This window comes from Porites lutea, chromosome 13 (assembly GCF_958299795.1).
Source record: "Porites lutea chromosome 13, jaPorLute2.1, whole genome shotgun sequence".
In the NCBI taxonomy this organism is placed as follows: domain Eukaryota; kingdom Metazoa; phylum Cnidaria; class Anthozoa; order Scleractinia; family Poritidae; genus Porites; species Porites lutea.
In genome coordinates, this window is record NC_133213.1 from 15956792 (window position 1) to 15977518 (window position 20727).

Consider the following 20727-nt stretch of genomic DNA (forward strand, 5'->3'; position numbering starts at 1 on the left):
TTGCACCGAATTTTCGAGCGCGCAAAAGAAGGTTTCTTGGAAGCTCCCATAAAAGCAGCGCTTGCTGTGCGTTACTGAACCCCACCTGCACTAGCCACTCAAGGAGTTTCTATACATAGTCTTTCAGATGATGTCTTTTGGATTTGATTCTTATGGCAGAAAAATAAAAGATAGGCCTTCTTCCATTACAAAATAACAGGACCAATCATTGAGTGCGATGGACAGTAAGTAGCTTTAGTTTCATCTTTTGCATTTTTGTAATGACCTTCCCAAGTTATCGCAAAGTGCATATCTAATCGTTATTTGTTCAGTTAAATTTAGCATCCACATTTTTTAGGAAAACAAATAAACAAAAGGCCATTACTGAAGTGGAAGAATGCAAGGGCTTCCGATAAAAACGGATAAAAAATTGAATGGCCTTGCAAGCTGTCACATTACAATTTACGAGGTACTCCTCTGGAATTAGCACGCGTAGTAAAGCTCGAGGCATTTTATCGATTAACCCTGTTGATATATTCAAGAGACAGCTGAAAAACTAAATATTCCGATATCCTAATCCTTTTATCTTCAATTAGGATATCAGAGGTCAGTTCGCCCGTTCCGTTATGGGACCATGCAAGCTTCCCACTCTAATTGTCTCCTGATAAAGCCATGTAATCTCTTTTGTTGGGCAGCAGAAATCAGTACAGACTTTTTACAACAGCTTTTACAAATTGAGCTATAATACAAATGTATCTATAGAGAAAGACTGCAAAGTATTAAACATTCATGTTTTGCTAGCAACTAAGTTAATCGATTTCTAAATTAGGAACGCAATCTCCCGGGCTTTCACCTGATGGAAAGAGGGCTGGATACTACCCAAGTCTCCCGACTTCTTTAAAATTTGACTTCGTTCAAATGGTAAAGTTTTACTTTTAATTTATTACTTAAAAGTGAACCATTAAGACGGTTTTGATTAGAGATGAGGAAACGGTGTATTACACAGGTAAGCTCCGATGAAACCACCAGGCAGATTTTACTTACAGATAGCTTCATTAAGGAAAATATCACAATTATTTCCCTTGCTTCCTGGGCTTGGAGTTCCAAAATAACTCAGCACAATGGCGCAAATTACAAAATAAATATCAGGTAATTCAAACCAGTCAAACTGCTGGTCTATAATTAACTTTAGATGACTTTATTGTTTTATAAGCCGGAAAATCCACGTATTTCTCTCTTTAAAACGCGGAAAGTCATGTCAATTTGAATGTTGTATTCATTGGGACAAAGGACAAATAAAAAAGGCCTTTTGTCTGTTTCACAAACAGAAGGGAAACTCCACATTACTGTGGGCCAATGATGTCAAGTGGAGGTTTTTAAATTCGCGTGTTTAATGGGCTTAACATCTTATTGATAATTACGGCATTTATCAACCTGAAGCACCTCTTGAATGTGAAATTCTACTCTTGGTTTGTTATACAGATAACAACTAATGATCTACGAAACTTAAGTGCCGCTAACTTACTCAGACAGTGTGGAATCGTTGATCGGAGACTCACAGTACTTGTGGCTTTTTTGCATCGAGGACTCTTAAAAGACTGTTTCTCTAAACTTACCAAGTTCTCCTTAATTAGACATTCACGTTTCGCTGAGATCATTTTGGACGTTTGCGTTGACTGGATACGATCGAGCAATCTTTGTCTACAAGGAAAAACATCCTTCAGTTTTTAACAGGAAGCTCATTCAGGTTTTAATCTCAAGTAAGTACTTGAATTGTTCTAAGCTGGTGAATTTACTCTTTAGTTCGTTCATTCACTTCCCTTGGCCATCTAACAGTAATCACAGAAATATTCTCCTAAACGGCTTCTTTCATCCAAACGACTTCTGCGTAGTGTTAATCAGTCGCTGAGGCAGCACGTTGTCAGTTTCTTAACTTTCCAGTCTTTCGTGATTTCAGTATGTTCCATTAATTAAATTGTACCTTTACTAATAAGAAACCGGTGATTGAATTCTGCCTTTAAAAGCCTATCCTTTCGGTTTTATTCAATCTTATTTGCTGCCTTTTAAGCAAAATTTAAACTAACCGGGAAAAAAATACCCAAAAAATGATTTTTTTTTTTTCGGTGAAGCTTTTTCCAAGATGATTATTCATAGAAAGTTGTCGTTTTTGTTTCGTAGCACAAAGGCAGTTAATATAACAACAGTTTGTATAAAACTTAACTATACTCGCATACTCCAACACTGCTGGACTGACTTATTAAGCTTTATGACCCTTTAATGTTTTTATTCTTGATGTAAATAATATTCGAAAAACACCTAGATAAACATTTGTTCGGTTGAAAGACAGTTCTTTTCTTTGTTATGACACGTTGTGGCCTGAGGCAGGTGAAGGCTACTACTGACTCCTACAGAATAACTCTCCAAAATGATACTTAATTACAGCCCTCTTAGCACGCATCAACGGCAGAGTCAGCTTTATTTTTCTTGGCACGTTTTTTAACGGCCTCTGTTAAGCTTAAGCGTTATTTTCTGATCTGTTGCCTGATTGTAACTGTACAGCATACTTTTAAAGAAAATGTAAAGTATTTAATATTCTCCGGAAGCTTCAGTAAGGGTAAGCATTATCTGTAGTTGGCACAGACCTCTCGCATTTTAAGGTAAAAAGCGCTTCCTCATTAATTAGTTAAAGATAGTTTTCTACCAAAAAATAACCGCTTGCAATTTTTTTTTTTAACTTTTTACCATACAAAAAATCTCTCTTTTTCTGACCCTTTGTAAGTTGGACGCTTCCTAAAACGCTGGAGTTGGTCGGTATACGACCTAGTTCTGCCATTATACTTGACTTTCTATGGCAGACAGCCCTAAAGAAGTTTTATGCTTGCCCCAACAATGACTGTCTGTGTGTCCGTATCTGTCTCTCTGTCTGTAAGCTATTGTTTTCTATTATTTTTCTTTTTGTTTCTCCTTGAAAATAACTCTTTCTTTTCTCTATGACCTGCTGGCTCAGTTGTTTGTTTGCCGGCCCACACTAAGTGCACGGGTGTGTCCTTTAACTTGTTAAAACACACCTCTTTGTCGCTAGTTTGAAACTGTTCCCAATGATCTCTTGATACCCTTGAACTTGTGATCCATTCGTGTGCGTGAGGGTTTTGTTTTTAATTATTATTGAATCTTCGCCAGTGAGGAAAGTATTAACGATATCTCATTGAAGCAAATTTAATCTTATAAACTTTTGTCACGTGACTAGAGTAGAGGAGAATGTTTCCTAATGGCTGTTGGCATCATAGCTAAAAATTCAAGCTTATCTAAGAGGCGAATTTACACACTCAGACAAATTTGCCTCCTAAATTTTTACCTTGATAGAAGTAGTAGTAAAATTTAAACATAAAAGTGGCACCTCGTTTTCTTGCCAAGAAAAAAAGTCGTATTTTGCTGGCTATATTGCTAAGGAAATTGTCAAGGAAGAAGTTGTTACGGAAAATTTTCAAGAACCTTTATTTGACAGACATCTACTGGGTGCGACGTGACTCTACTAATAGTATTGATGCATGGATATCTGATGATATATGCTACTGATAAAATTTGGTTAAGCGATAGAACAAGGCAAAACATTGTTAATAACAACAACGAAAACAACAAAAATAACATTATAATCAATCTTCACTTTCTGATTCAGTTACAAGATAATCGGGTGACTTCGACTGAATGCAATTCTTACCAATATGGGTACAATGACCAGGACCACTTCAACGAAGAACGATTCTCTTTTAAAAAAGTATCCCAACATCACAGCTGCAACTAACAACACAGTCGAAGGTAAGGCTCTCGGCCGTCAAATTTATAAATGAAAGGGTCTTTTTTGACTTAAGAAGTTTTTGTGTATTAGTCGAGTCTGCCATAGAAATAACTGTCCATCGTATATGACGTCATCCCTAGAGTGATTATTTGTTGCATGTAATTACAATATTTTTTTTATGAACAGAATATTACCTTGAGAATCGTCACGTGATCTACCATGGGGCAACAAACCACCCAGGCGAATAAGCCGGTCCTTTTGTTGATAAAATGAGATTGGGAGGTTTTTTTGTTTATTCATTTATTTATTTTACAAAAGGCCATTTTTTCACAAAACACCACTATCTAAGTTCGAATTATTAGTTCCCTTTTTATATCTTTCTATCAAAATTTTGAAGTAAAATTTGATTTTTGTCAGCTGTGCAAGATGAAGTGTATACGGGGGGTGACAGCTCTAACAAGGGCTGTTTCGGGAGAAAAACAAATTTATTCCGGGAATCTGGAGATTTTGCCGGGAATCGGGAAACCTGGGAAATTTTCCGGGAGATATGAGATATTTTCGGGACATTGAGCAAAGATTTGATATTACACGTTATCAAACAATATATATACAGTGATATGCACCCGTTTTATGCGCTGTATTCTATGTATTTTGACACTTGAAAACGGCTTAACCCACCATTATATGAAAAGACCAATCAGCAACGTTTCTACGTTTCCAACTAAAATAGCATGAAGTTTGAGTGCGATTGACCACGTGCAATCCCCAGCGGATTGATACAAGAACCGTACTGGTGCAAGGCACATACTATCAGTTCACACCAGATCCCATCATTCATTAGTTCAGGGGTATTTTTACGCTGCATGCTAACGAGTTTTAAGAGTACATTCCATTGATTGCATACTGGAAAACTTGAAAAAAGTACGTAAGAAGTAAGTAAGAAAAAAAAGAAACTCATTTAACCTTGTTAAACACAAATGAGGCCATAAAAAGTGGTATGTCTGTGAAGACTCTTTAATCATCCTGATCTCGTCGGGGTCCTTCCGATTTTGCTCGAAAATCCCGAATCCCGATCAATATGCGTTCGGGATAGGAAAATTCCAGATTTCGACAATTGTTCTGAAATTTTCAAATGAATTCTTATGATACTCATACAATGACACCACACGGAGTATTGTTGGTTTTCACATGACGTCACTAAAATTCAAACAACAAAACTATCGATCCTACTGAGATTTTACTTAGCTGAAAGTGATATCCAGAGCAATTTCAAAAACCGCACAACTTGTATAAAAATAAGCATAAAAAGGACAATTGATTTAGAGAACATTTTGGACAGAATTTGTCCTCTCAGGACACTAGAAATGGCATTTCAGAGCACCAAGATTTCAAAATTTTCTGGGGGAGAATGCCCCCAGACCCCCCTAGTGGTTGGCCCCTTCACTGCTCGCCTGCCTTCACTGCTCGCCTGCCTTGTTGATTGAAAAACAAAAAAACCCGATTTTACATACTTAAAAAGTTTGACAGTCTTTCTGTGTTAACATGATACCCTCTAAACGAAAAAATAACTAAGGTTAGATAATTAACAAGTTACATAATTAACAAGAAGCTGCAAAAAATCTCTAATCAAAATTTTAATTTTAATTGTTAAAACAATTTTGGGAAGTTAAACGTTTATGGGGAATGCCACCGAAAAATTCGGGAGGGTCGACGAAATTTCCGGGAGGACAAAAAGTTATTCATAGGACTGTCCAAACAGCCTCTGTTAGAGTTGTCACCCCCCGTAAGCGTATGCTAGAATGTTAACCAAAAAATCTTCTTATTACAGATGTCTACTACGATGAATTCTATGAAGGTATTTTTGACCCTAAAGCGGATGTTGTTCCCATTGTCTTGGCTGTGTTAATTGTGCTCATTAACAGTTTGGTTCTAATTCTAATGGCACGAAAAAAGTATCTGCGGTCAATCACCAATCTGTTGCTCTGTAGCCTGGCCGTTTCTGACCTGTTAACAGGCCTGGTTTCTGTGCCGCTGTTTCTCACGTGCAGCATCGTCCGCCAATCAGAAGTTTGCATCATCCAGGACCAGATGTCTCGTTTTATTGCTGTGTTGATTGTCTGTCATCTGATGTGTGTTACTACAGATAGGTAACTTTAATCATTAAGAGTAATCAGCAAATTCTCTTCATAGGAAATTTATGGGAAAGGGTATTGAGAATATGTATGCTGATATTACAATCAAACGGAATAATGGGATGGTGGCTTTATTTACAGTTGATAGTTACTATTTTGGCGTTTATAGGGCTTATAACATATAATCGTCAAAAGTTTCGGTGTCTTTCAAACAGAAATCTGAACAAAAGGATAAAAGAAAAAAAAATACAAATCTCCTAACAAGTTGCTAAAGGTATTCATTTACAGTAATTTTTAGGGGGTTATTATAACTCCAAAAATGGAGTAAAAATTTTATGTACAGGATAACCCCTTTTGGGGGGTTATTTTAACTCCTAATTTAACTCCGAATTTGGGGCAATTTTTAACTCCAGCCTGAAAAAGAGTTCTTTTTACTCCTAGTCTGGAGTTAAAATAACTCCAAAAATGGGGTTATTTTACTCCTTACATCGGTTGTTTTTACTCTTTTTGGAGTTACTTTAACTCTGAAAGTGGAGTAAAAATTTTAGGTACAGGATAACTCCTTTTTGGAGGTTATTTTAACTCCTCAATATCTGGGGTCATTTTTACTCCCGAAAAAGAGTTCTTTAAACTCCTTTTTGGAGTTAAAATAATTCCCCAAAAATAACTCCACGGTAAGGAGTTAAATTAACCCCACAAGAGGAGTTATTATAACTCCTTGAAAATTACTGCGTTCTAACGCGCCTTCTCGCCGACAACTGGAGACTTTCTTCTTTGCAGATATCTGGCAATCATTCACCCTCTCCGTTACTCTTCACTCGTTACACGACCCAGATGCATTGTGGTTATTCTGGTCGTCTGGTCAGTGTCCGCGGTTACTGCATTGGTACAACTATCTTGGCTGGACCCATTTCACGATCCCCATGTAGAGCCAAGTGAGCATTTATTAAAGGCAGAACTCATATATGACGTCATCTTCATTATCTTGTTTTTCTTCATTCCTATGGTACTTATGCTATTCTCATACGCCAGGATTGTCATTGAAATAGCTCGTCAAAGTCGCAATATTCATCAGAGTTATCTACCATCTTTTCCGCAATCAAGAAGCAGAAACCGCCATGAACGCAAAGCCGTCGCCATATTTGCTTCGATGATGCTTGCGTACGTGATATGTTGGTTACCATATATCGCTCTGCGGAGGTTTGATTACACAAAGGTTCCCATACCCTTGGCGTATGTTATCTACTGGTTAAGATTTCTAGCCTCACTTTTAAACCCTTGCATATATATCCTGGGCAAGCAAGACTTTCGAAAAGCTCTTTTTGAACATCAACTAAAACTTGAGTTAAACTTTACGAACAGTTCAAAGTCGGTGATTTTAAAGAACACTTTAGCGACTCCGGCTGGCAAAAACCAAAAAATCCTCATGAAGTCCTTTTCGAGAATTGGTAGCCAAAAAGCATGAAACTGTTGACAGTCTCAAAAACTTCATCGTTAACCGACGTCATTTTCTGCGCTCTCATTGAACAGAACTAATGACGTGTTATCAAACAGAGGTTAAGGGTACTGGAACCGGTGAATATACAGCGCCTTGAATCAACTCTGTTTCGGGCGTTTAGATTGTGGGGATGGCGCAACCTCTTCTATTGTTTTCCAGCTTTCTAAATTCGCGCCACACTGAACCATCTGAACGCCTGGAACAGACTACTCTAACTCTTAGAAGAAAGAACACTGTGCGAAAAAGAGCTTTATTCAACCTTCATTCAAGACGAGAAAGACGTCAAACTAAGTAAATAAAATTCAGTTAATTATAATGATAGTAATAACAAAATCTACAAAAGATAAAATTTAGTGAATAAAAATTTCATTAGCATTAATTATTAAAACAATATCAAAATTCCTAAAATGCCCAAATAAGACTTTTCTCTTGGTAGCGTATTCAAGTCCTTGACAGTTCTACCAAAATAACTGTTCTCATAAGTCTCAGTATTGGGTAGCAGTAGTTCAATAAACTTGTTCTGGCTAGAGTTCCTTAAATGTCTTCTGCGCTTTAGAACATAGTCTTGCAAAGCCAGGCCGCCAACACCATGAATTGCTTTACGGAATAAAGTTAACCATGAGATCGTTCTTCGTTTTTTTTTTGAGCTGGCGTACTCCATGTAAGGCCTCACAAGGGCATTGTAGGCTGCCTCTTTTACTAGGGTCGGTCATTTAAACGAAGTTTAGGGTTAAGAAATCTTTGGACCTCCAGATCTCTTCTTTAGTGGGTCAATTTAAAGTAAGATTAACGGCTTTTCTAGTCTACAATACATGCTTTAAACTCGAGAGCCATAATTGCTAAACTCCATTTAAATAATCGGCTCTATCTAGCTAGAGTTTAAGGGGTTCGTTCTACAGGAACTGTGGTGCTGCGGTATGTGTTGGTTGGGGAAAGCAAAATAAAATTTTGGTTTTATTTTCTGAGTTGATGAAGAAAACTTGGCCACTGTAAGGTATTTAAAAACTGACGTTTTAGGCGCTAGGCCTAGTCACTGTTAAAAGTCAACATTGGTTAGGTGTGGGGGAGGGACCCCGATTGTCTTCTCCTCCGAACTAAACTCAATTTGAGGACAGGCTGTTAACAATTGTGTTGCAAAAAATCCTAAAAACTTATAAATTTCCAGTTTTTTTTTTCAACACGTTTGAAACAAACAAACAAAAAAACAAACAGAAACGACTTACTAATGCTGATGGATTAGGAGTTTGGGAGAGACCTTTTGTACGGACAACATCATTATACATAACAATGACTTACAACTTTTTACTGATGGCAAATATATCACTTTACTCTAGACGTAGACTAAATGTAGTAAAAGAATTGAGAAGCTCATAAATATTTATTAGGTGTACTAATGTCTGCTATAAATTGAATGCAGAATTGGAACACATTTTTTTTTTTTGGAATACCTAGCTAGTAAATTCACCTAATAGAAAATGTAGGGGACAGATTTGAATAGGCGAATTTAGAATTCATACTTGGCTCCGTGGCTCAGGGGTATAAAACCAATAGAAAATGCATTGTCCTCAGCGAGGTTCCCCAATAGGGTTCTTCAATCCCGTAATCCCGATCCCAAATTTTGTGCAATCCCGTACTCATGAACGTTATTCCGGGCATTCTAACTGGCGCGCATACTTTCAATCTCGAGACTTGCCCGATTTTGCTTTCAAATCCCGAATCCTGAGCCTCAAATAAGGGTAATCCCAGATCCCAGAAAAACTATAGGGGAGCCTCACAGCCAGTAAATCTGGCCTATTCAGCGTTGGGGAAATTCGAAAAATACGGGGCTGAATGACTGAAATGACAAACAAACTTTACACGATTATATCTAATAAACTATGAGATTTATCCCTTTATTTTGGGGATCCTTATAACAGATGGGTCCTTGCAAGTCAGTAAAAAGCTTTAGAGCCTTGTAAATGAGCGCGATTTCTAGTAATGCAAACATATAGAAATTATAGTTTTAGCTATTTGTTGACGTTTGTCAGCGTTTAAAAGTCCTTCTCACGAAATAAGCATTTTCTTAAAAATTCGTATTTTTTTCCTTCAAATTTTTTCAGGGCCACAATCGATTAACTAACTACCCGGATTCGGAATTTCATGGTCATTGAAAAACTTACATTTTACAAGGCCCTAAAGCTTTTTGCTGACTTGCAAGGACCCATCTGTTATAACGATCCCCAAAATAAAGGGATAAATATCATAGTTTATTAGAAATAATCGTATAAAGTTTGCTTATCATTTTCGCATAAATTATGACCTAAATTTGGAACCGCTGAATTTCTCGAATTGGGTCTTTGCGATTTTGGTGAAACGCTGTTCAACGCAAAGCACTGATACCCACTTTAAGTAGCCGAGAGATTTTCACGAAAAAAATGCCGGCAACAGCAGAATTTCGACTCAGACCCCAAAGAGGCGTGGCACTATAACCACGTGACATTTACTCTGATCGCCAAAAATTTTATGCTGTGTGGTAGATTGATCTATATGTTATCCATGCTATATGTTAAAATTACGATCAAAGTGAAGGTGGGATACCAGAGAGCTTCAAAGTAGGTTGATACCCTCACAAAATAACTGGGTCGAGTCACCTTAAGAAGTGAGGAAACCGGAGTTCCCAACTCCACACATGGTGCAGCCTGCAGTATTCAAACCAGAACCTCACTGGCGGACAAAGGCGCGTGCTCTCACCAATAAACGTATTCTGAGTGCAAAAGGCTTAATTGATATTAAGAATGCTAAAAAAATCCGTCGGGAAAACCGTAAGCAGTTCTTGATGTCATAAATACCTTCTGTTCTTATTGTAGCCTTTCTTTTCGAAACCTTTGTCTGTGTTGCAAGCATGTCCTTGATTTAGACAAAAATTCTGAGTCTTGTCCAAAAAATAGAGAGTTATATGTAACAGTTTTAGTGTTGGCAATAAAACAAACTATCATTAAAAATATATCCTTGAAATATCAGTCGGATTTACATAACTGTCGAAGATGCAAATAAGGCCTATATTTATTTAACCTCCCAAACATGATGTCAACATGGCATGAAGAAAGATTCTCGATCAAAACTTTGCAGTTTGTTCATTTGCGCTAATCTATTCTACTCCTAATAAGCACCGTCCGTGGACGAAGGGTACAGAAGAAGTTGGCTTTTGTGCGCAGATGAAAAGGAGGAATCTTGCCATTGAGTGAGTACAGGGCAATTACTGAGAAAAAAATTAACTCACAACAGGCTGCTCTGTTAGGCTGAGAAAAAAAAAAACGGCTCGGCGAGCCTGCGTTTATCGACGGGTTAGTTATAAACTACAGAATAAATTGCAGTTAGTCGATATTACACGTTTTTTTTAAACAGGAGAGTGTAAGGGTTCTTGTCATTTTGTCATGCATATAAGTGAAAAGAAAATGGATCGTCTTGTTAAAAAGGTCCATTCAAGATGACTTAATTGTATCGTACGAGAGGTAAACTTTCTTCCTGCAAGCCGAGATCACCCGAACACTGCTAACCTTATTATTGATCGCGCAAAAAATATCGTGCCATACCAGCCAGTAAATAAGTCTTGGGTATTAGTTTCTGTATATAGCTGTATTTTCGCAACTTCGTTTATTTTATCATTGATCATTTTGTTATAAACCAATAAATTTCAGCTCTCTCATCAATTTTTGTTGTTTAAACGCCAACAACACGTTTACATAAAGTTGTCAAAAATATTAACTGGAGAAATAGATCCAAGTTTAACTTTTTTTCAAATAAACATCATACATATTTTTTTTTTTGGTTGAAGGCTCGATTTCTTTGTTTAAATCAAAAAGGCAAACTTTTCGTGGCGTTTTATCATGCAAATCATGCTGAATCTTGATCTTATCTTTAGTATTTGCTAAGCATTATTTTCATGTAAAAAGCAAAGTTTGTGTCTACACAGAAGACGAATCCAGCCTCACATCATCCAAATCATTCAAATCATTCAAAGACCAGACTACTAAGTTGCCTTGACCAGTTGGCCTCTTTCTTCGGGGTAAATAGCTCGATTTTGTTTCCTATTATCCTCCTAGGAGACCCAGGGGCAGTCAGTTGGGGCGGGAGAAAAGGCGCGACGAAAGTTTGTATAAGGTTTATTGAGCCGCTCTTCCGCCCGTGTTTAAAAAACTTTCGTCGCACCTTTTCCACCGATCCAAACGCCCCTGGGTCTCGGGGATGGTTTCCTAGCCAATACAACACCGAAGAACATGACCTGATGGTTGATGTATAAGGTCTGCGACGACGACGTAATATGTTTACAAGGACTGGAAGTAAAAGAAATGTCAGGATTTTGAAATGAACTAAAGAAGAGCGAATTGAGTAGAATATATTCTTCAGTAGAATGGCACAGTGTTCGGTGCTAAGTTTTTCAAGTTTAAATCCGCTCTATTGTAATGCTGCACTTTTATATATGCTTCAAGGTGCAACACTTGATAAAACACTTTTGCTAGTTTTCAGACATACAATCCAGTAAACCAAAGATTTACTTGCCTAATCTTATGACTCCACGGTTATTTTAGTTTCGCCGTCTGAATTTTGTTACTATTCATATCATTATTTTTTGGCTCGTCGCGGCCGTACAATAAACGTGTCTGTCAAGTTGGTTGAATGGTCCATTTTCATCAACGTAATTAATGATTCAACCGTGGTTCAAGAAATAATGGCCGTAATCATGAAGAAGGTGCAGGATTTTGGTAAATGTAGTCAAATATGTCATCTTGCAATGAATCTTCCTTTAAAGCAAAAAAAGAACTTTTAAAAAGAAGATATTTACAACTTTTCATAAAAAGTATAGACAAACCCTTATTTTAAATACTTTTCATTAGCTGTTGTTTTGAGTTTGCTACTATAATTAAAGACATGTGTGATTTTTCCCGGACCAATATAATAAGTCTAACGATCTAATTTTCTGCCGTCTTTAAACATTTTTTATAGGCAAATTTCTCTCAAGCCTCGCTGTGAAGTTCCTTTTTATATGCAGAGTTCATGAAAGCAATATATCGCTACTACATTGGATTATATTTGATTCCTCTTGGAGTATAATTATTCGGTTTCCCTTTCCGCCGTTGAAAGCGATTTGGTTGTTTTTGCGACGCCTTGTTTTATTTTATTCTTTACCTGCTTATTCATGAGTGTAAACGGTGCCTTACTAACAAAGGCATCTTTTTTATTTTTTACTGATAATGTCAAATTAATATACATATACCTGAACTTTGTTTGTAATAAAAACTGGAAAGTTGCACATGTATCAAAAATTTCAGAATTTTCTCGTTTTGATAAGTATGTTATAGTGTTCGTTGGAAGTGATTTATAAGGTTTTCTACATATTTAAATACCTACTTAACAACTGTAGTCAATTTAGACTAAAATGAAACCCATTTACGCGCAGTCTGCTCTGCTTTCTATCTGCAATTAGAAGCTGTTTTCAGTGTCTTAATCGTGCTCTATTGTTTGACAATTTACGACATATTAACTGGGTGATTACATCTTCACTGAGCAGACGTTATTTCCTGACATGGATGTCAAAAGCCTGAAATCATATATGTTAATTTAAACAGCGGGAACAGAACGGCTTGATGTTTACCGACCCAAATCGACCGAAGTTTCTTTCTGATCACAATGAGCAGACCAGTTTCTGGCACATCTAAGAGGTAAGCCGTTTAATATCTCATGCTTTGGCCCTGGGTTTCTAGTACGTTGGATTGATATGTAGCCTTATATAGGATATATTTTTTGAAATATAACAAGTTTAGGCAAACAAGCACTACTCAACTGAATTAAAAATAGCGTGAAGAACTCCTTAATAATCGACATCTTCCAGTTCAAGACAAATTTTTCTCCGTTAGCAACTAGATGAAACTTTAATCTAAGTTTACGAAATTCGCACTTACGTGAGATGGGGTAAGGAATACAACTTCCACAAAACGTTTCCCCAGTCATTTTTGAAGAAATATAACAATGAGATCATAGAATAAGGAATGTCTGGTTTATCAGTCGTTTCAGAAAGAAAAGTGGTCCAATTAACGAGGTGGTCGTAGACGTCGTACAAAGGGGCATCGTGTGAGACTAGTGTACCCGAGCTTTGCAAACACAAACTTTGCAAACATGACGAAGAGTTGAACTAAATTATTTTTTCTCAAACACCTTGGGGTACTTTGGCACTTTCTTCCACCATCTAACCCGATACTACCCGCCCTGGTTACAACTGAACGCAGTCGTTCCCTCCCAAAATGCAAAATTGTGCGAATCGAACCTACTTAATATTGGCCTCGTCCACACGCATCCGGACAATTTCAAAAACGGAGTTTTTTTAATGCGTCCACCCGTCGTGCATTCGAATTGTTTTCGCCCATTCTTGCGAAAACGCTAAAACGATGGAAATACGAAAGCATCCCTTGCGTTGAACGATGACGTCATCGTATTCGAAAACCTCAGTTTTCATTTGTCCACACCATAATGGTGAGCTGGCGTTTTCAAAACATTCCACTCTGAGGACAGCTTTCAACCTACGTGCAAGCTAGAATACACCACTGACTGTTTAACTCAGTGCGACAATAGACGGATCGAAACGTACCAATGACATTACAAGTCTTCATAGCCAATAACATCACGGCTTCACTGACAGGCGACCAAAAACATCGTGATTTAATTGACCAATCAGGTCAAAAACCAGATTTTAAAACCATCAACTGACGTGATACAACTCACTTTGCCGATTCTGATGACTACCGCATAGGTTGTCAAAACGTCATTCACTGTAACAGCAAAGTCCTATTTAGGACTACGTCCACCCGGACTATCATACTCAACCTACTTATGAAATGACTCCTGGGTTCAAAGCTTTCACAGTATAACAATTTCAGTTATTTCTGAAAATTAGAACCCGATGTACCGTATGTTTTTTTTACAAAGAATGTATAGCTCATTTAAACGTTTTGCCACCCAGCAATTTCGCAGTTTTCGACGGCTGACATTTCCTTCAATATTACCTGCAAAGAGCTGAAAATTGCATAAATTGCTCAAATTAATCGTGCAGCTATTTCAACTTTTGAATTTAGTTAATTGTATATACGGCTACGGCAGGAGCTACGGCTTCTATGAGTTAAGTCGTATGCTACCGGGAAAAATTTAAACAATGACGTCAGCAAAGACTCGCCTATTTATGACAGCTGGTTTTGGTGTAGTAGGAACTAATGTATGACAGCGTGGAGGGAGAGAAAGTATCGAAAGAACAGATCATCACATGTAATAAAAATTCTAACCTGCGCTGACATATTAATCTTTAAAGGCCTTTTAGTTACAATTGTATTTAAGATAACTTCATACCCAAATCCTAAATCTTTTCCATGATAGGCCACTTTCACGATGATGTCATATTTCTACTACGACCAGAATCCTTCAGAGTTCTGCTTTTTTGTGCAAATTAGGGCCATTGTTTTAGTTGAATTACCAAATTTAAAGGCCCACTGCCAACCTTGATGCAACGCGGTCGCTTGTTTCTGTTTTGAAATCGCGCTTTTGTAAATGGCGCGCTGTTATTGGGAAACACTTTTGCCAGGCTTTCTCGCAAAAAGACAAAATAGTCAGAGCTAGCTAGTCAGCTGCGGTCGCATCGGCGTTGTGTGTTTCCTAATCTGACAAATGGTTATGTTGCACATGCAGTTCGCCTGTAAAGTCAGTTAATAAGAATTATTTCTCGTGAGAGTAGATGAGTCCACTGACATTTCAGGTCTACCTGAAAGAAACGTGTACAGCACCGTGAGATGCTGAGGTAAAGTCAACCTCGTCCCCAGGGCCCAGTTGTTCGAAGGCCGATTAGCAACTTAACCCAGGGTTCAAAAGCACTTTCTAGGATAATTTTCTCTATCATTTTTAAGAGCATCCAATCATCAACTTGTTGACAGAAAGAATAAAATTGAAATTACCGTCTGAGCTTTCATTTCTGAATATAAATTTCGCACTAACCCTGGGTTATCTTAACCCAGCTTTGAACAACTCGGCCTAGGGCTTTTCCTTATAAAAAAATGGGAGGGAAAATCCCTGGAGACGAGGTTGAGGTAAAGTGACAAAATATACACGTGCATTCAAGTTAACTTATAACACACACTTATTATCAGGCATGGGTTACCTTTTATTAAGCAGTGATCCACTATCATGACCATTTCCTTTTGACTATAATTACACATGTAGGAGGGTCAAATGGAGTGAACATGGGACCTATGCAACATTGGCTACCCCATTCTTTAACAACAGCAACCCCATTTAAATCCCAGAAGATCCTATTTAAAACCAGAGCACTGGGTTCAAATTTACTCCAACCAAAAGGAGATCAAGTATATCTCACATCCCAATATTAGAGCCGGTGTTAAAACCAGCCCTCCCCAGTTCAGAGTTACACAATTTACTCCATTTCTCTCCCCCTCCCATCCCTGACATTTTATGGGCCTCCCCCCGAGCTTCGCGGGGTTCTGCAATCTTATGTTCTAGTGAATGGTAATAGAACTGAGTGGAGTCCAATTCGGTTTGTCATCACAAGAGTAATTGTCTTGTTGTCCAGTTCGCGCGGTATATAATCATGTTTAATCACGAGTATGATTGCAGACCGAATTGGACGACACAATGTTCTGTTACCATTTTAAACCTATTTTTAAAATTAAAACACCTGATATTTCCAAAGTTTACGCTAGAACGGAAAAAACTATCCACACTGTCCTAGGCAATTACGCGTAATGTGACCTATTACAACCCATGCAGAAATTAGGGCAGATCAGATTTAAGAATTTTGTTAGTTTATGATTATGATTATTTATTATCAAACTGCACGTTTTATCTGATCTTTATACATCCTTCCAACAACCTTTTATCTTCAGCCAACTCTTTGAATTATTTTTTTGAAGGTGAATTTTTGTCAAACGGAATTTTTCGTGCAAGAAGTCGAGTCCGGGTGATTTAACATTGGGATCCGATTTGAGAAAATGGGACCCGGTTTCCCAGGAACCGATAAACATCCGTTACTTGTCAGCCGTCTCTTATGTTCTTTTATTTTCTGAAACGTTTTTCGAAGCATCAATATGACCCCTTTCTTAAGACATGATTTGATTTTTGCGTCTATCTGGTCTAAGTTAATTTACCCTCTTCAATAATCGTCATTGATAATGATATATTACTCCGGCCTTGACCAAACAAACTTATTTACTTGCTCACTAGTCCTTAATTTGGTGACAACATTTTTTTCCCCAAATGTTGTTTGAATTTACGCTTTAGGTTTTCCTTTTTATCAAATAACAACTGCTTATTTTATTCATTTTCAACTCCATTTTCCTAATGAAAAATACATTGTTGTCGCCTGATATTAAACTGTTGAAAGTAATTACTGGCGCAGTCCAAACACGTATATCGATTATCATTGTTTAAGCTGGATAAAGTTTTTACAAGAATGAATTTATCGCAGAATATAATAACATTTGAAAGTCAAAGGTAAAACCAAATAACAGCAGCTTAAATTAATTTCACCAAGTTATTTACTGCTAGGCCAAGACTGGTGGCTAAATAAGTTTTCTATCCTAAACTCGTGTAAAAAATGGCAAGACGAAAACTTTATCAGTGAAACAAAGCGAAATAAATGATAGAAAAACCTTTCATTTTCTTGTAATTTAACTACTTTCTGTAAACTGTAGTCGAAATTACCATTTAATTTAGAAACATTAATATTGTATGTTTTTCATGATATATCCTTCCATTTTTGAAGTTTAACGAGCGCGTCCGTTGTTTAAAAGGCGTCTTGTGTTTCCTTTCCCACGCCATTAACAAAATATAATCATTTTGTTTCCAAATTTAGCGACATAGGCTTGTATAATCACAAACCAGTCCATTAAACTGAACCAAATGAAAGCTTTTAATATCGATTTTAATACTCGTCGGCAAAAACGTTTTAAAAATTAACTTTTCAGAAGTTGCCGTAAAATAATATGCCTATTAAATGCCTTTTAATGCCCTCTTAAATCAAACGTTGATCAATATCCTTTTTCTCCAAACAGTATTTGGCATTTTCAGCCGTTAATTATATTTTAGAGTTCTTACATCTTATAGAGAACAGAGGAGTAAATTTAGTGCACTCACTGAAGAGAATTTAAACATTTTAAAATTTCATTAGCCCTAAAGGTTTAAAACATCGATCACTTGGACTGACACATCCGGAGTTTCGAAGAAGTCGACCGTAAAACTGTCCTTAATTGGCTTCGCGGAAGATAAGCGTCAAAGGTATAGATCGTTTATTCGATTTTATCCCATTTTTACATTTTCAGTCAATTTTGTCATTACATGTCATATCATATCATATCATAATTCCAAACCACCATTGCATGTAAAACCGAGGAACTGTCGATCATGTTTTATGAAGACTCTATAAAAAAATTCTTTGTTTTCGGCTTTCAGTTTCTTGCAGTCTTTCGGAGTTTGAACCAAAAATAATATGGGGCCCAATAATTGAAAGCTCTTACTGTCGCGAGAGACGTATATTTCAGTTAAAGATCACTTTTTTGATATCTTTATGTAAAGAAAGAGATAAAGATCGTTTTGGGCCATCCACAGACATCCAGTCCTCACGCAGGAATCCTCTCTTCGTGACTTTGTTTCTTTTAACGAATAAAATCCAAGCTTAATTCTTGCAACCAATCTACTTTTTTCATTTTTTTTTTTGGGCGACTAGATAAACTAAAAATTGACAGTCGGAAAAAAATACGTTTCTTCGGTTACTTGAATTTGTTCTTTTCCCGGTCATGATCTATAATATCTTTACAACGACTTTTATTAATTTTACCCTATACTGTTATACAATTTACTCAACATCAAATGCAAGATAGAACATAAATTAAGAATTCTTTTCATTTTGGTAATTTGTCATCTGAATCAGGTAAGCTACAACTTAAAGTTAATCCGAAAGCCGATCGCGATTATTTTCCTGCCTCAGAAACTGAAGGCAATGAAGTAAAAGGCCAACGCTGATTAAAAAGCATTGAAGATCAGGATCAAGGCCGTTGAAAAAAAAAAACGGTTATCTACTCTGGGGAGTCAAAAATTAAAATAAAGGAAAAAGTTTGGAATATTTTTTAATTTTGATATTGATTAAATATATTTTGATTTGGCTTTAGCATTTCACTGAGATAGCAGACCGTATAGCATGACTAATATCTGTAGGTCCGACCGCGATATAATTTAACATGGCTATCAGTCTATAGAGCATCAGATTTGAGTGAAACGTTTTTCCTTATAAGCTTCAATGGATTTATCCTAGGTTGTCTAGACTAGTTTGTTCTTACGATTTTTCCCTTGACACAGTTAATATGAAAATTTATTTAATATTGTAAGCAAGATTTTCCATGGAATTGAACTACCTATCCAGAAATAAGGCTTGTAACAACTAGGACTTACTTAAAAAACGATACCTGTAGCTGAGTAAGCTAATTGGGAGAGTTGCTTCATGAGTGTGAATAATTTTGAAAATTATCTTTGCCGCGCTCAGTTCAAGAAAAATTTTCCCATTTTTTTCAGAATTTGCTAGATAAGCATTTTTTTGTGTAAATTGATGAAGCTCGATTTCGGCCGACGCAGTATGGAACACCTGTTACCAACGCTATTATTAAAGCCGCCTAAAACAATTTTCTTTCGTTGCAGAAATTTGGATTAAAAATTCTCAAACTCATTAATTATTCATTCAGTCAACAGCGAGTAAATGACAACCATTTGGGTCAGGTGGATGAATCTTGATACCTAATGAAACACCAGATAAAACACCAACAGATTTTCATCTGAGATTAAACTAGCCTGCGAGCAAGCTCTCCGGGGCGCTCTAGCGGCGGGGCGGCAAAAGGAAGGAGCAGGGCGGTTAAAGGTTGGGCGGTGAAAGGAGCGCGTCCGAGCAAAAAGGTGTGATGCAGTGGACTGGGACTCTGCTTAGAAATGTCGCTTGTTTTCGACTTCGGTCAGGGCTTGCTATGTGGTTTGTACATAAGACACTGCCGCTGTCACTGAATTTAGTGGCTTGATTTGTTTTCTTGCACTTCATCCTCGTTCCTTTGTGCTGGTACGCTGTCTCCGAGAGGCAAATGTTGCTATTTTTGCGGGAGGTTTAGTTGGATTAGACAAACATCGCTTTCAAAGGGTTTCTTTTATTACTTCCATGACTCTACCACTGAATTATATTTTCGTTCTGCTACTCGCCAATATCGATGTTATTCCAAAACAAAAACATCTATGTACTGTCTAAAACAAGAAGGAAAATCTCATCCATGTCATCCATGGCAAAACTAAAAGACAGCAGATCGTGTTTCATAACTAGATGACGTGTATTTTATAAATGCGTGCAGCTCGTGCAAGGTGAAATTATGCTAATTTCAATCACCATCATCCTTCTTTTTAATTTTGAAAAAAAACATCTCATACGTCTTTCTGTTTCTTCGAAACTTCAAAATTAGTTTTCCCTCAGTTTTTACTGTTTACCTTGTTTTGTTTTAGAGAGAAAAACGGTGAAAACACCTTACAACTGACCTCAATAAATTTTGTCTACCTGCGGTTGCCGGATTTTCAACGCATTGCGCGAATCGCCATGGAGCGTTGCACCCGAGAAGCAAAGTTTGAAGAAATATAACGCCACTATATCAATATATATCAATCTAATTTTTTGTTAGGTTATACAAAATTAATCCCCCTTTAACATATGTAAAAATTGAGGTTAAGAAGTGTTAAGCTTTTGCAAACGAAACGGCAAAAGACGATTAGGTGATATTTAGTGGAAGGAGGAGGTATTCAACACTTTCAAATTAAACTCAAATTTTGGCATTATACGACAAACAAGTTTGACTTATAGACGTACAGACACAAACATATGAAACTGTTTATTGATATTGTTATGAAACGAATTTATCTATTTAACATTGTAGCCTGAAATTACAGAAAGAAAATAGGATTTCCGGTTTGCAAAAAGGAAAATTTCGCCGGCCTTGAAGCGCACCGGAAGCGCGGAAAGAGCGCTCGTGCCAGTCCTACTCCGCATCACACATTCAATGAAGAGCGGAGCGCTCGTTTCACCGCCCAACCTTTATCCGCCCTGGGAAGGAGAGTTGGCAACTACGTTGCTGAAATTTGAATATCTGCACCGAAAGAGTCGATACGAAATGCTGATTGGCGGAGATGATATTAGTAATGACGTCAGTACCCTTTGCACGTGTTTTTTAATGTTTATTTACACTCTTGCTAGTTTCCGCTTCGTGCTGATT

At 37.1% G+C, this 20727-nt stretch overlaps 2 protein-coding genes across 3 annotated transcripts in view; both read left to right on the plus strand.

Annotated features, from left to right (window-relative positions):
- The first annotated feature begins 3701 nt into the window (after positions 1-3701).
- LOC140922456 (octopamine receptor beta-1R-like) lies at positions 3702-7372 on the plus strand. Its single transcript, XM_073372440.1, has 3 exons — positions 3702-3795; positions 5604-5922; positions 6688-7372. The coding sequence occupies exons 1-3, from the start codon at positions 3702-3704 to the stop codon at positions 7370-7372; spliced, it is 1098 nt and encodes a 365-aa protein (XP_073228541.1).
- A 3098-nt stretch (positions 7373-10470) lies between these two features.
- The window catches only part of LOC140922887 (histamine H2 receptor-like), a 20479-nt gene continuing 10222 nt past the window's right edge, over positions 10471-20727 (plus strand). For both annotated transcript variants that reach the window (XM_073372924.1, XM_073372925.1), the window contains exon 1: positions 10471-10625. The gene's annotated coding sequence lies outside the window, so the exon portion shown is untranslated. The remainder of the gene's footprint in view (positions 10626-20727) is intronic.

Bases quoted from the DNA above. Each gene is read 5' to 3' on its own strand.
- LOC140922456 (XM_073372440.1), top strand. From the start codon at position 3,702: ATGGGTACAATGACCAGGACCACTTCAACGAAGAACGATTCTCTTTTA. The intron at 3,796-5,603 runs GTAAGGCTCTCG...TTCTTATTACAG, and splicing joins AACTAACAACACAGTCGAAG to ATGTCTACTACGATGAATTC. The intron at 5,923-6,687 runs GTAACTTTAATC...TCTTCTTTGCAG, and splicing joins ATGTGTGTTACTACAGATAG to ATATCTGGCAATCATTCACC.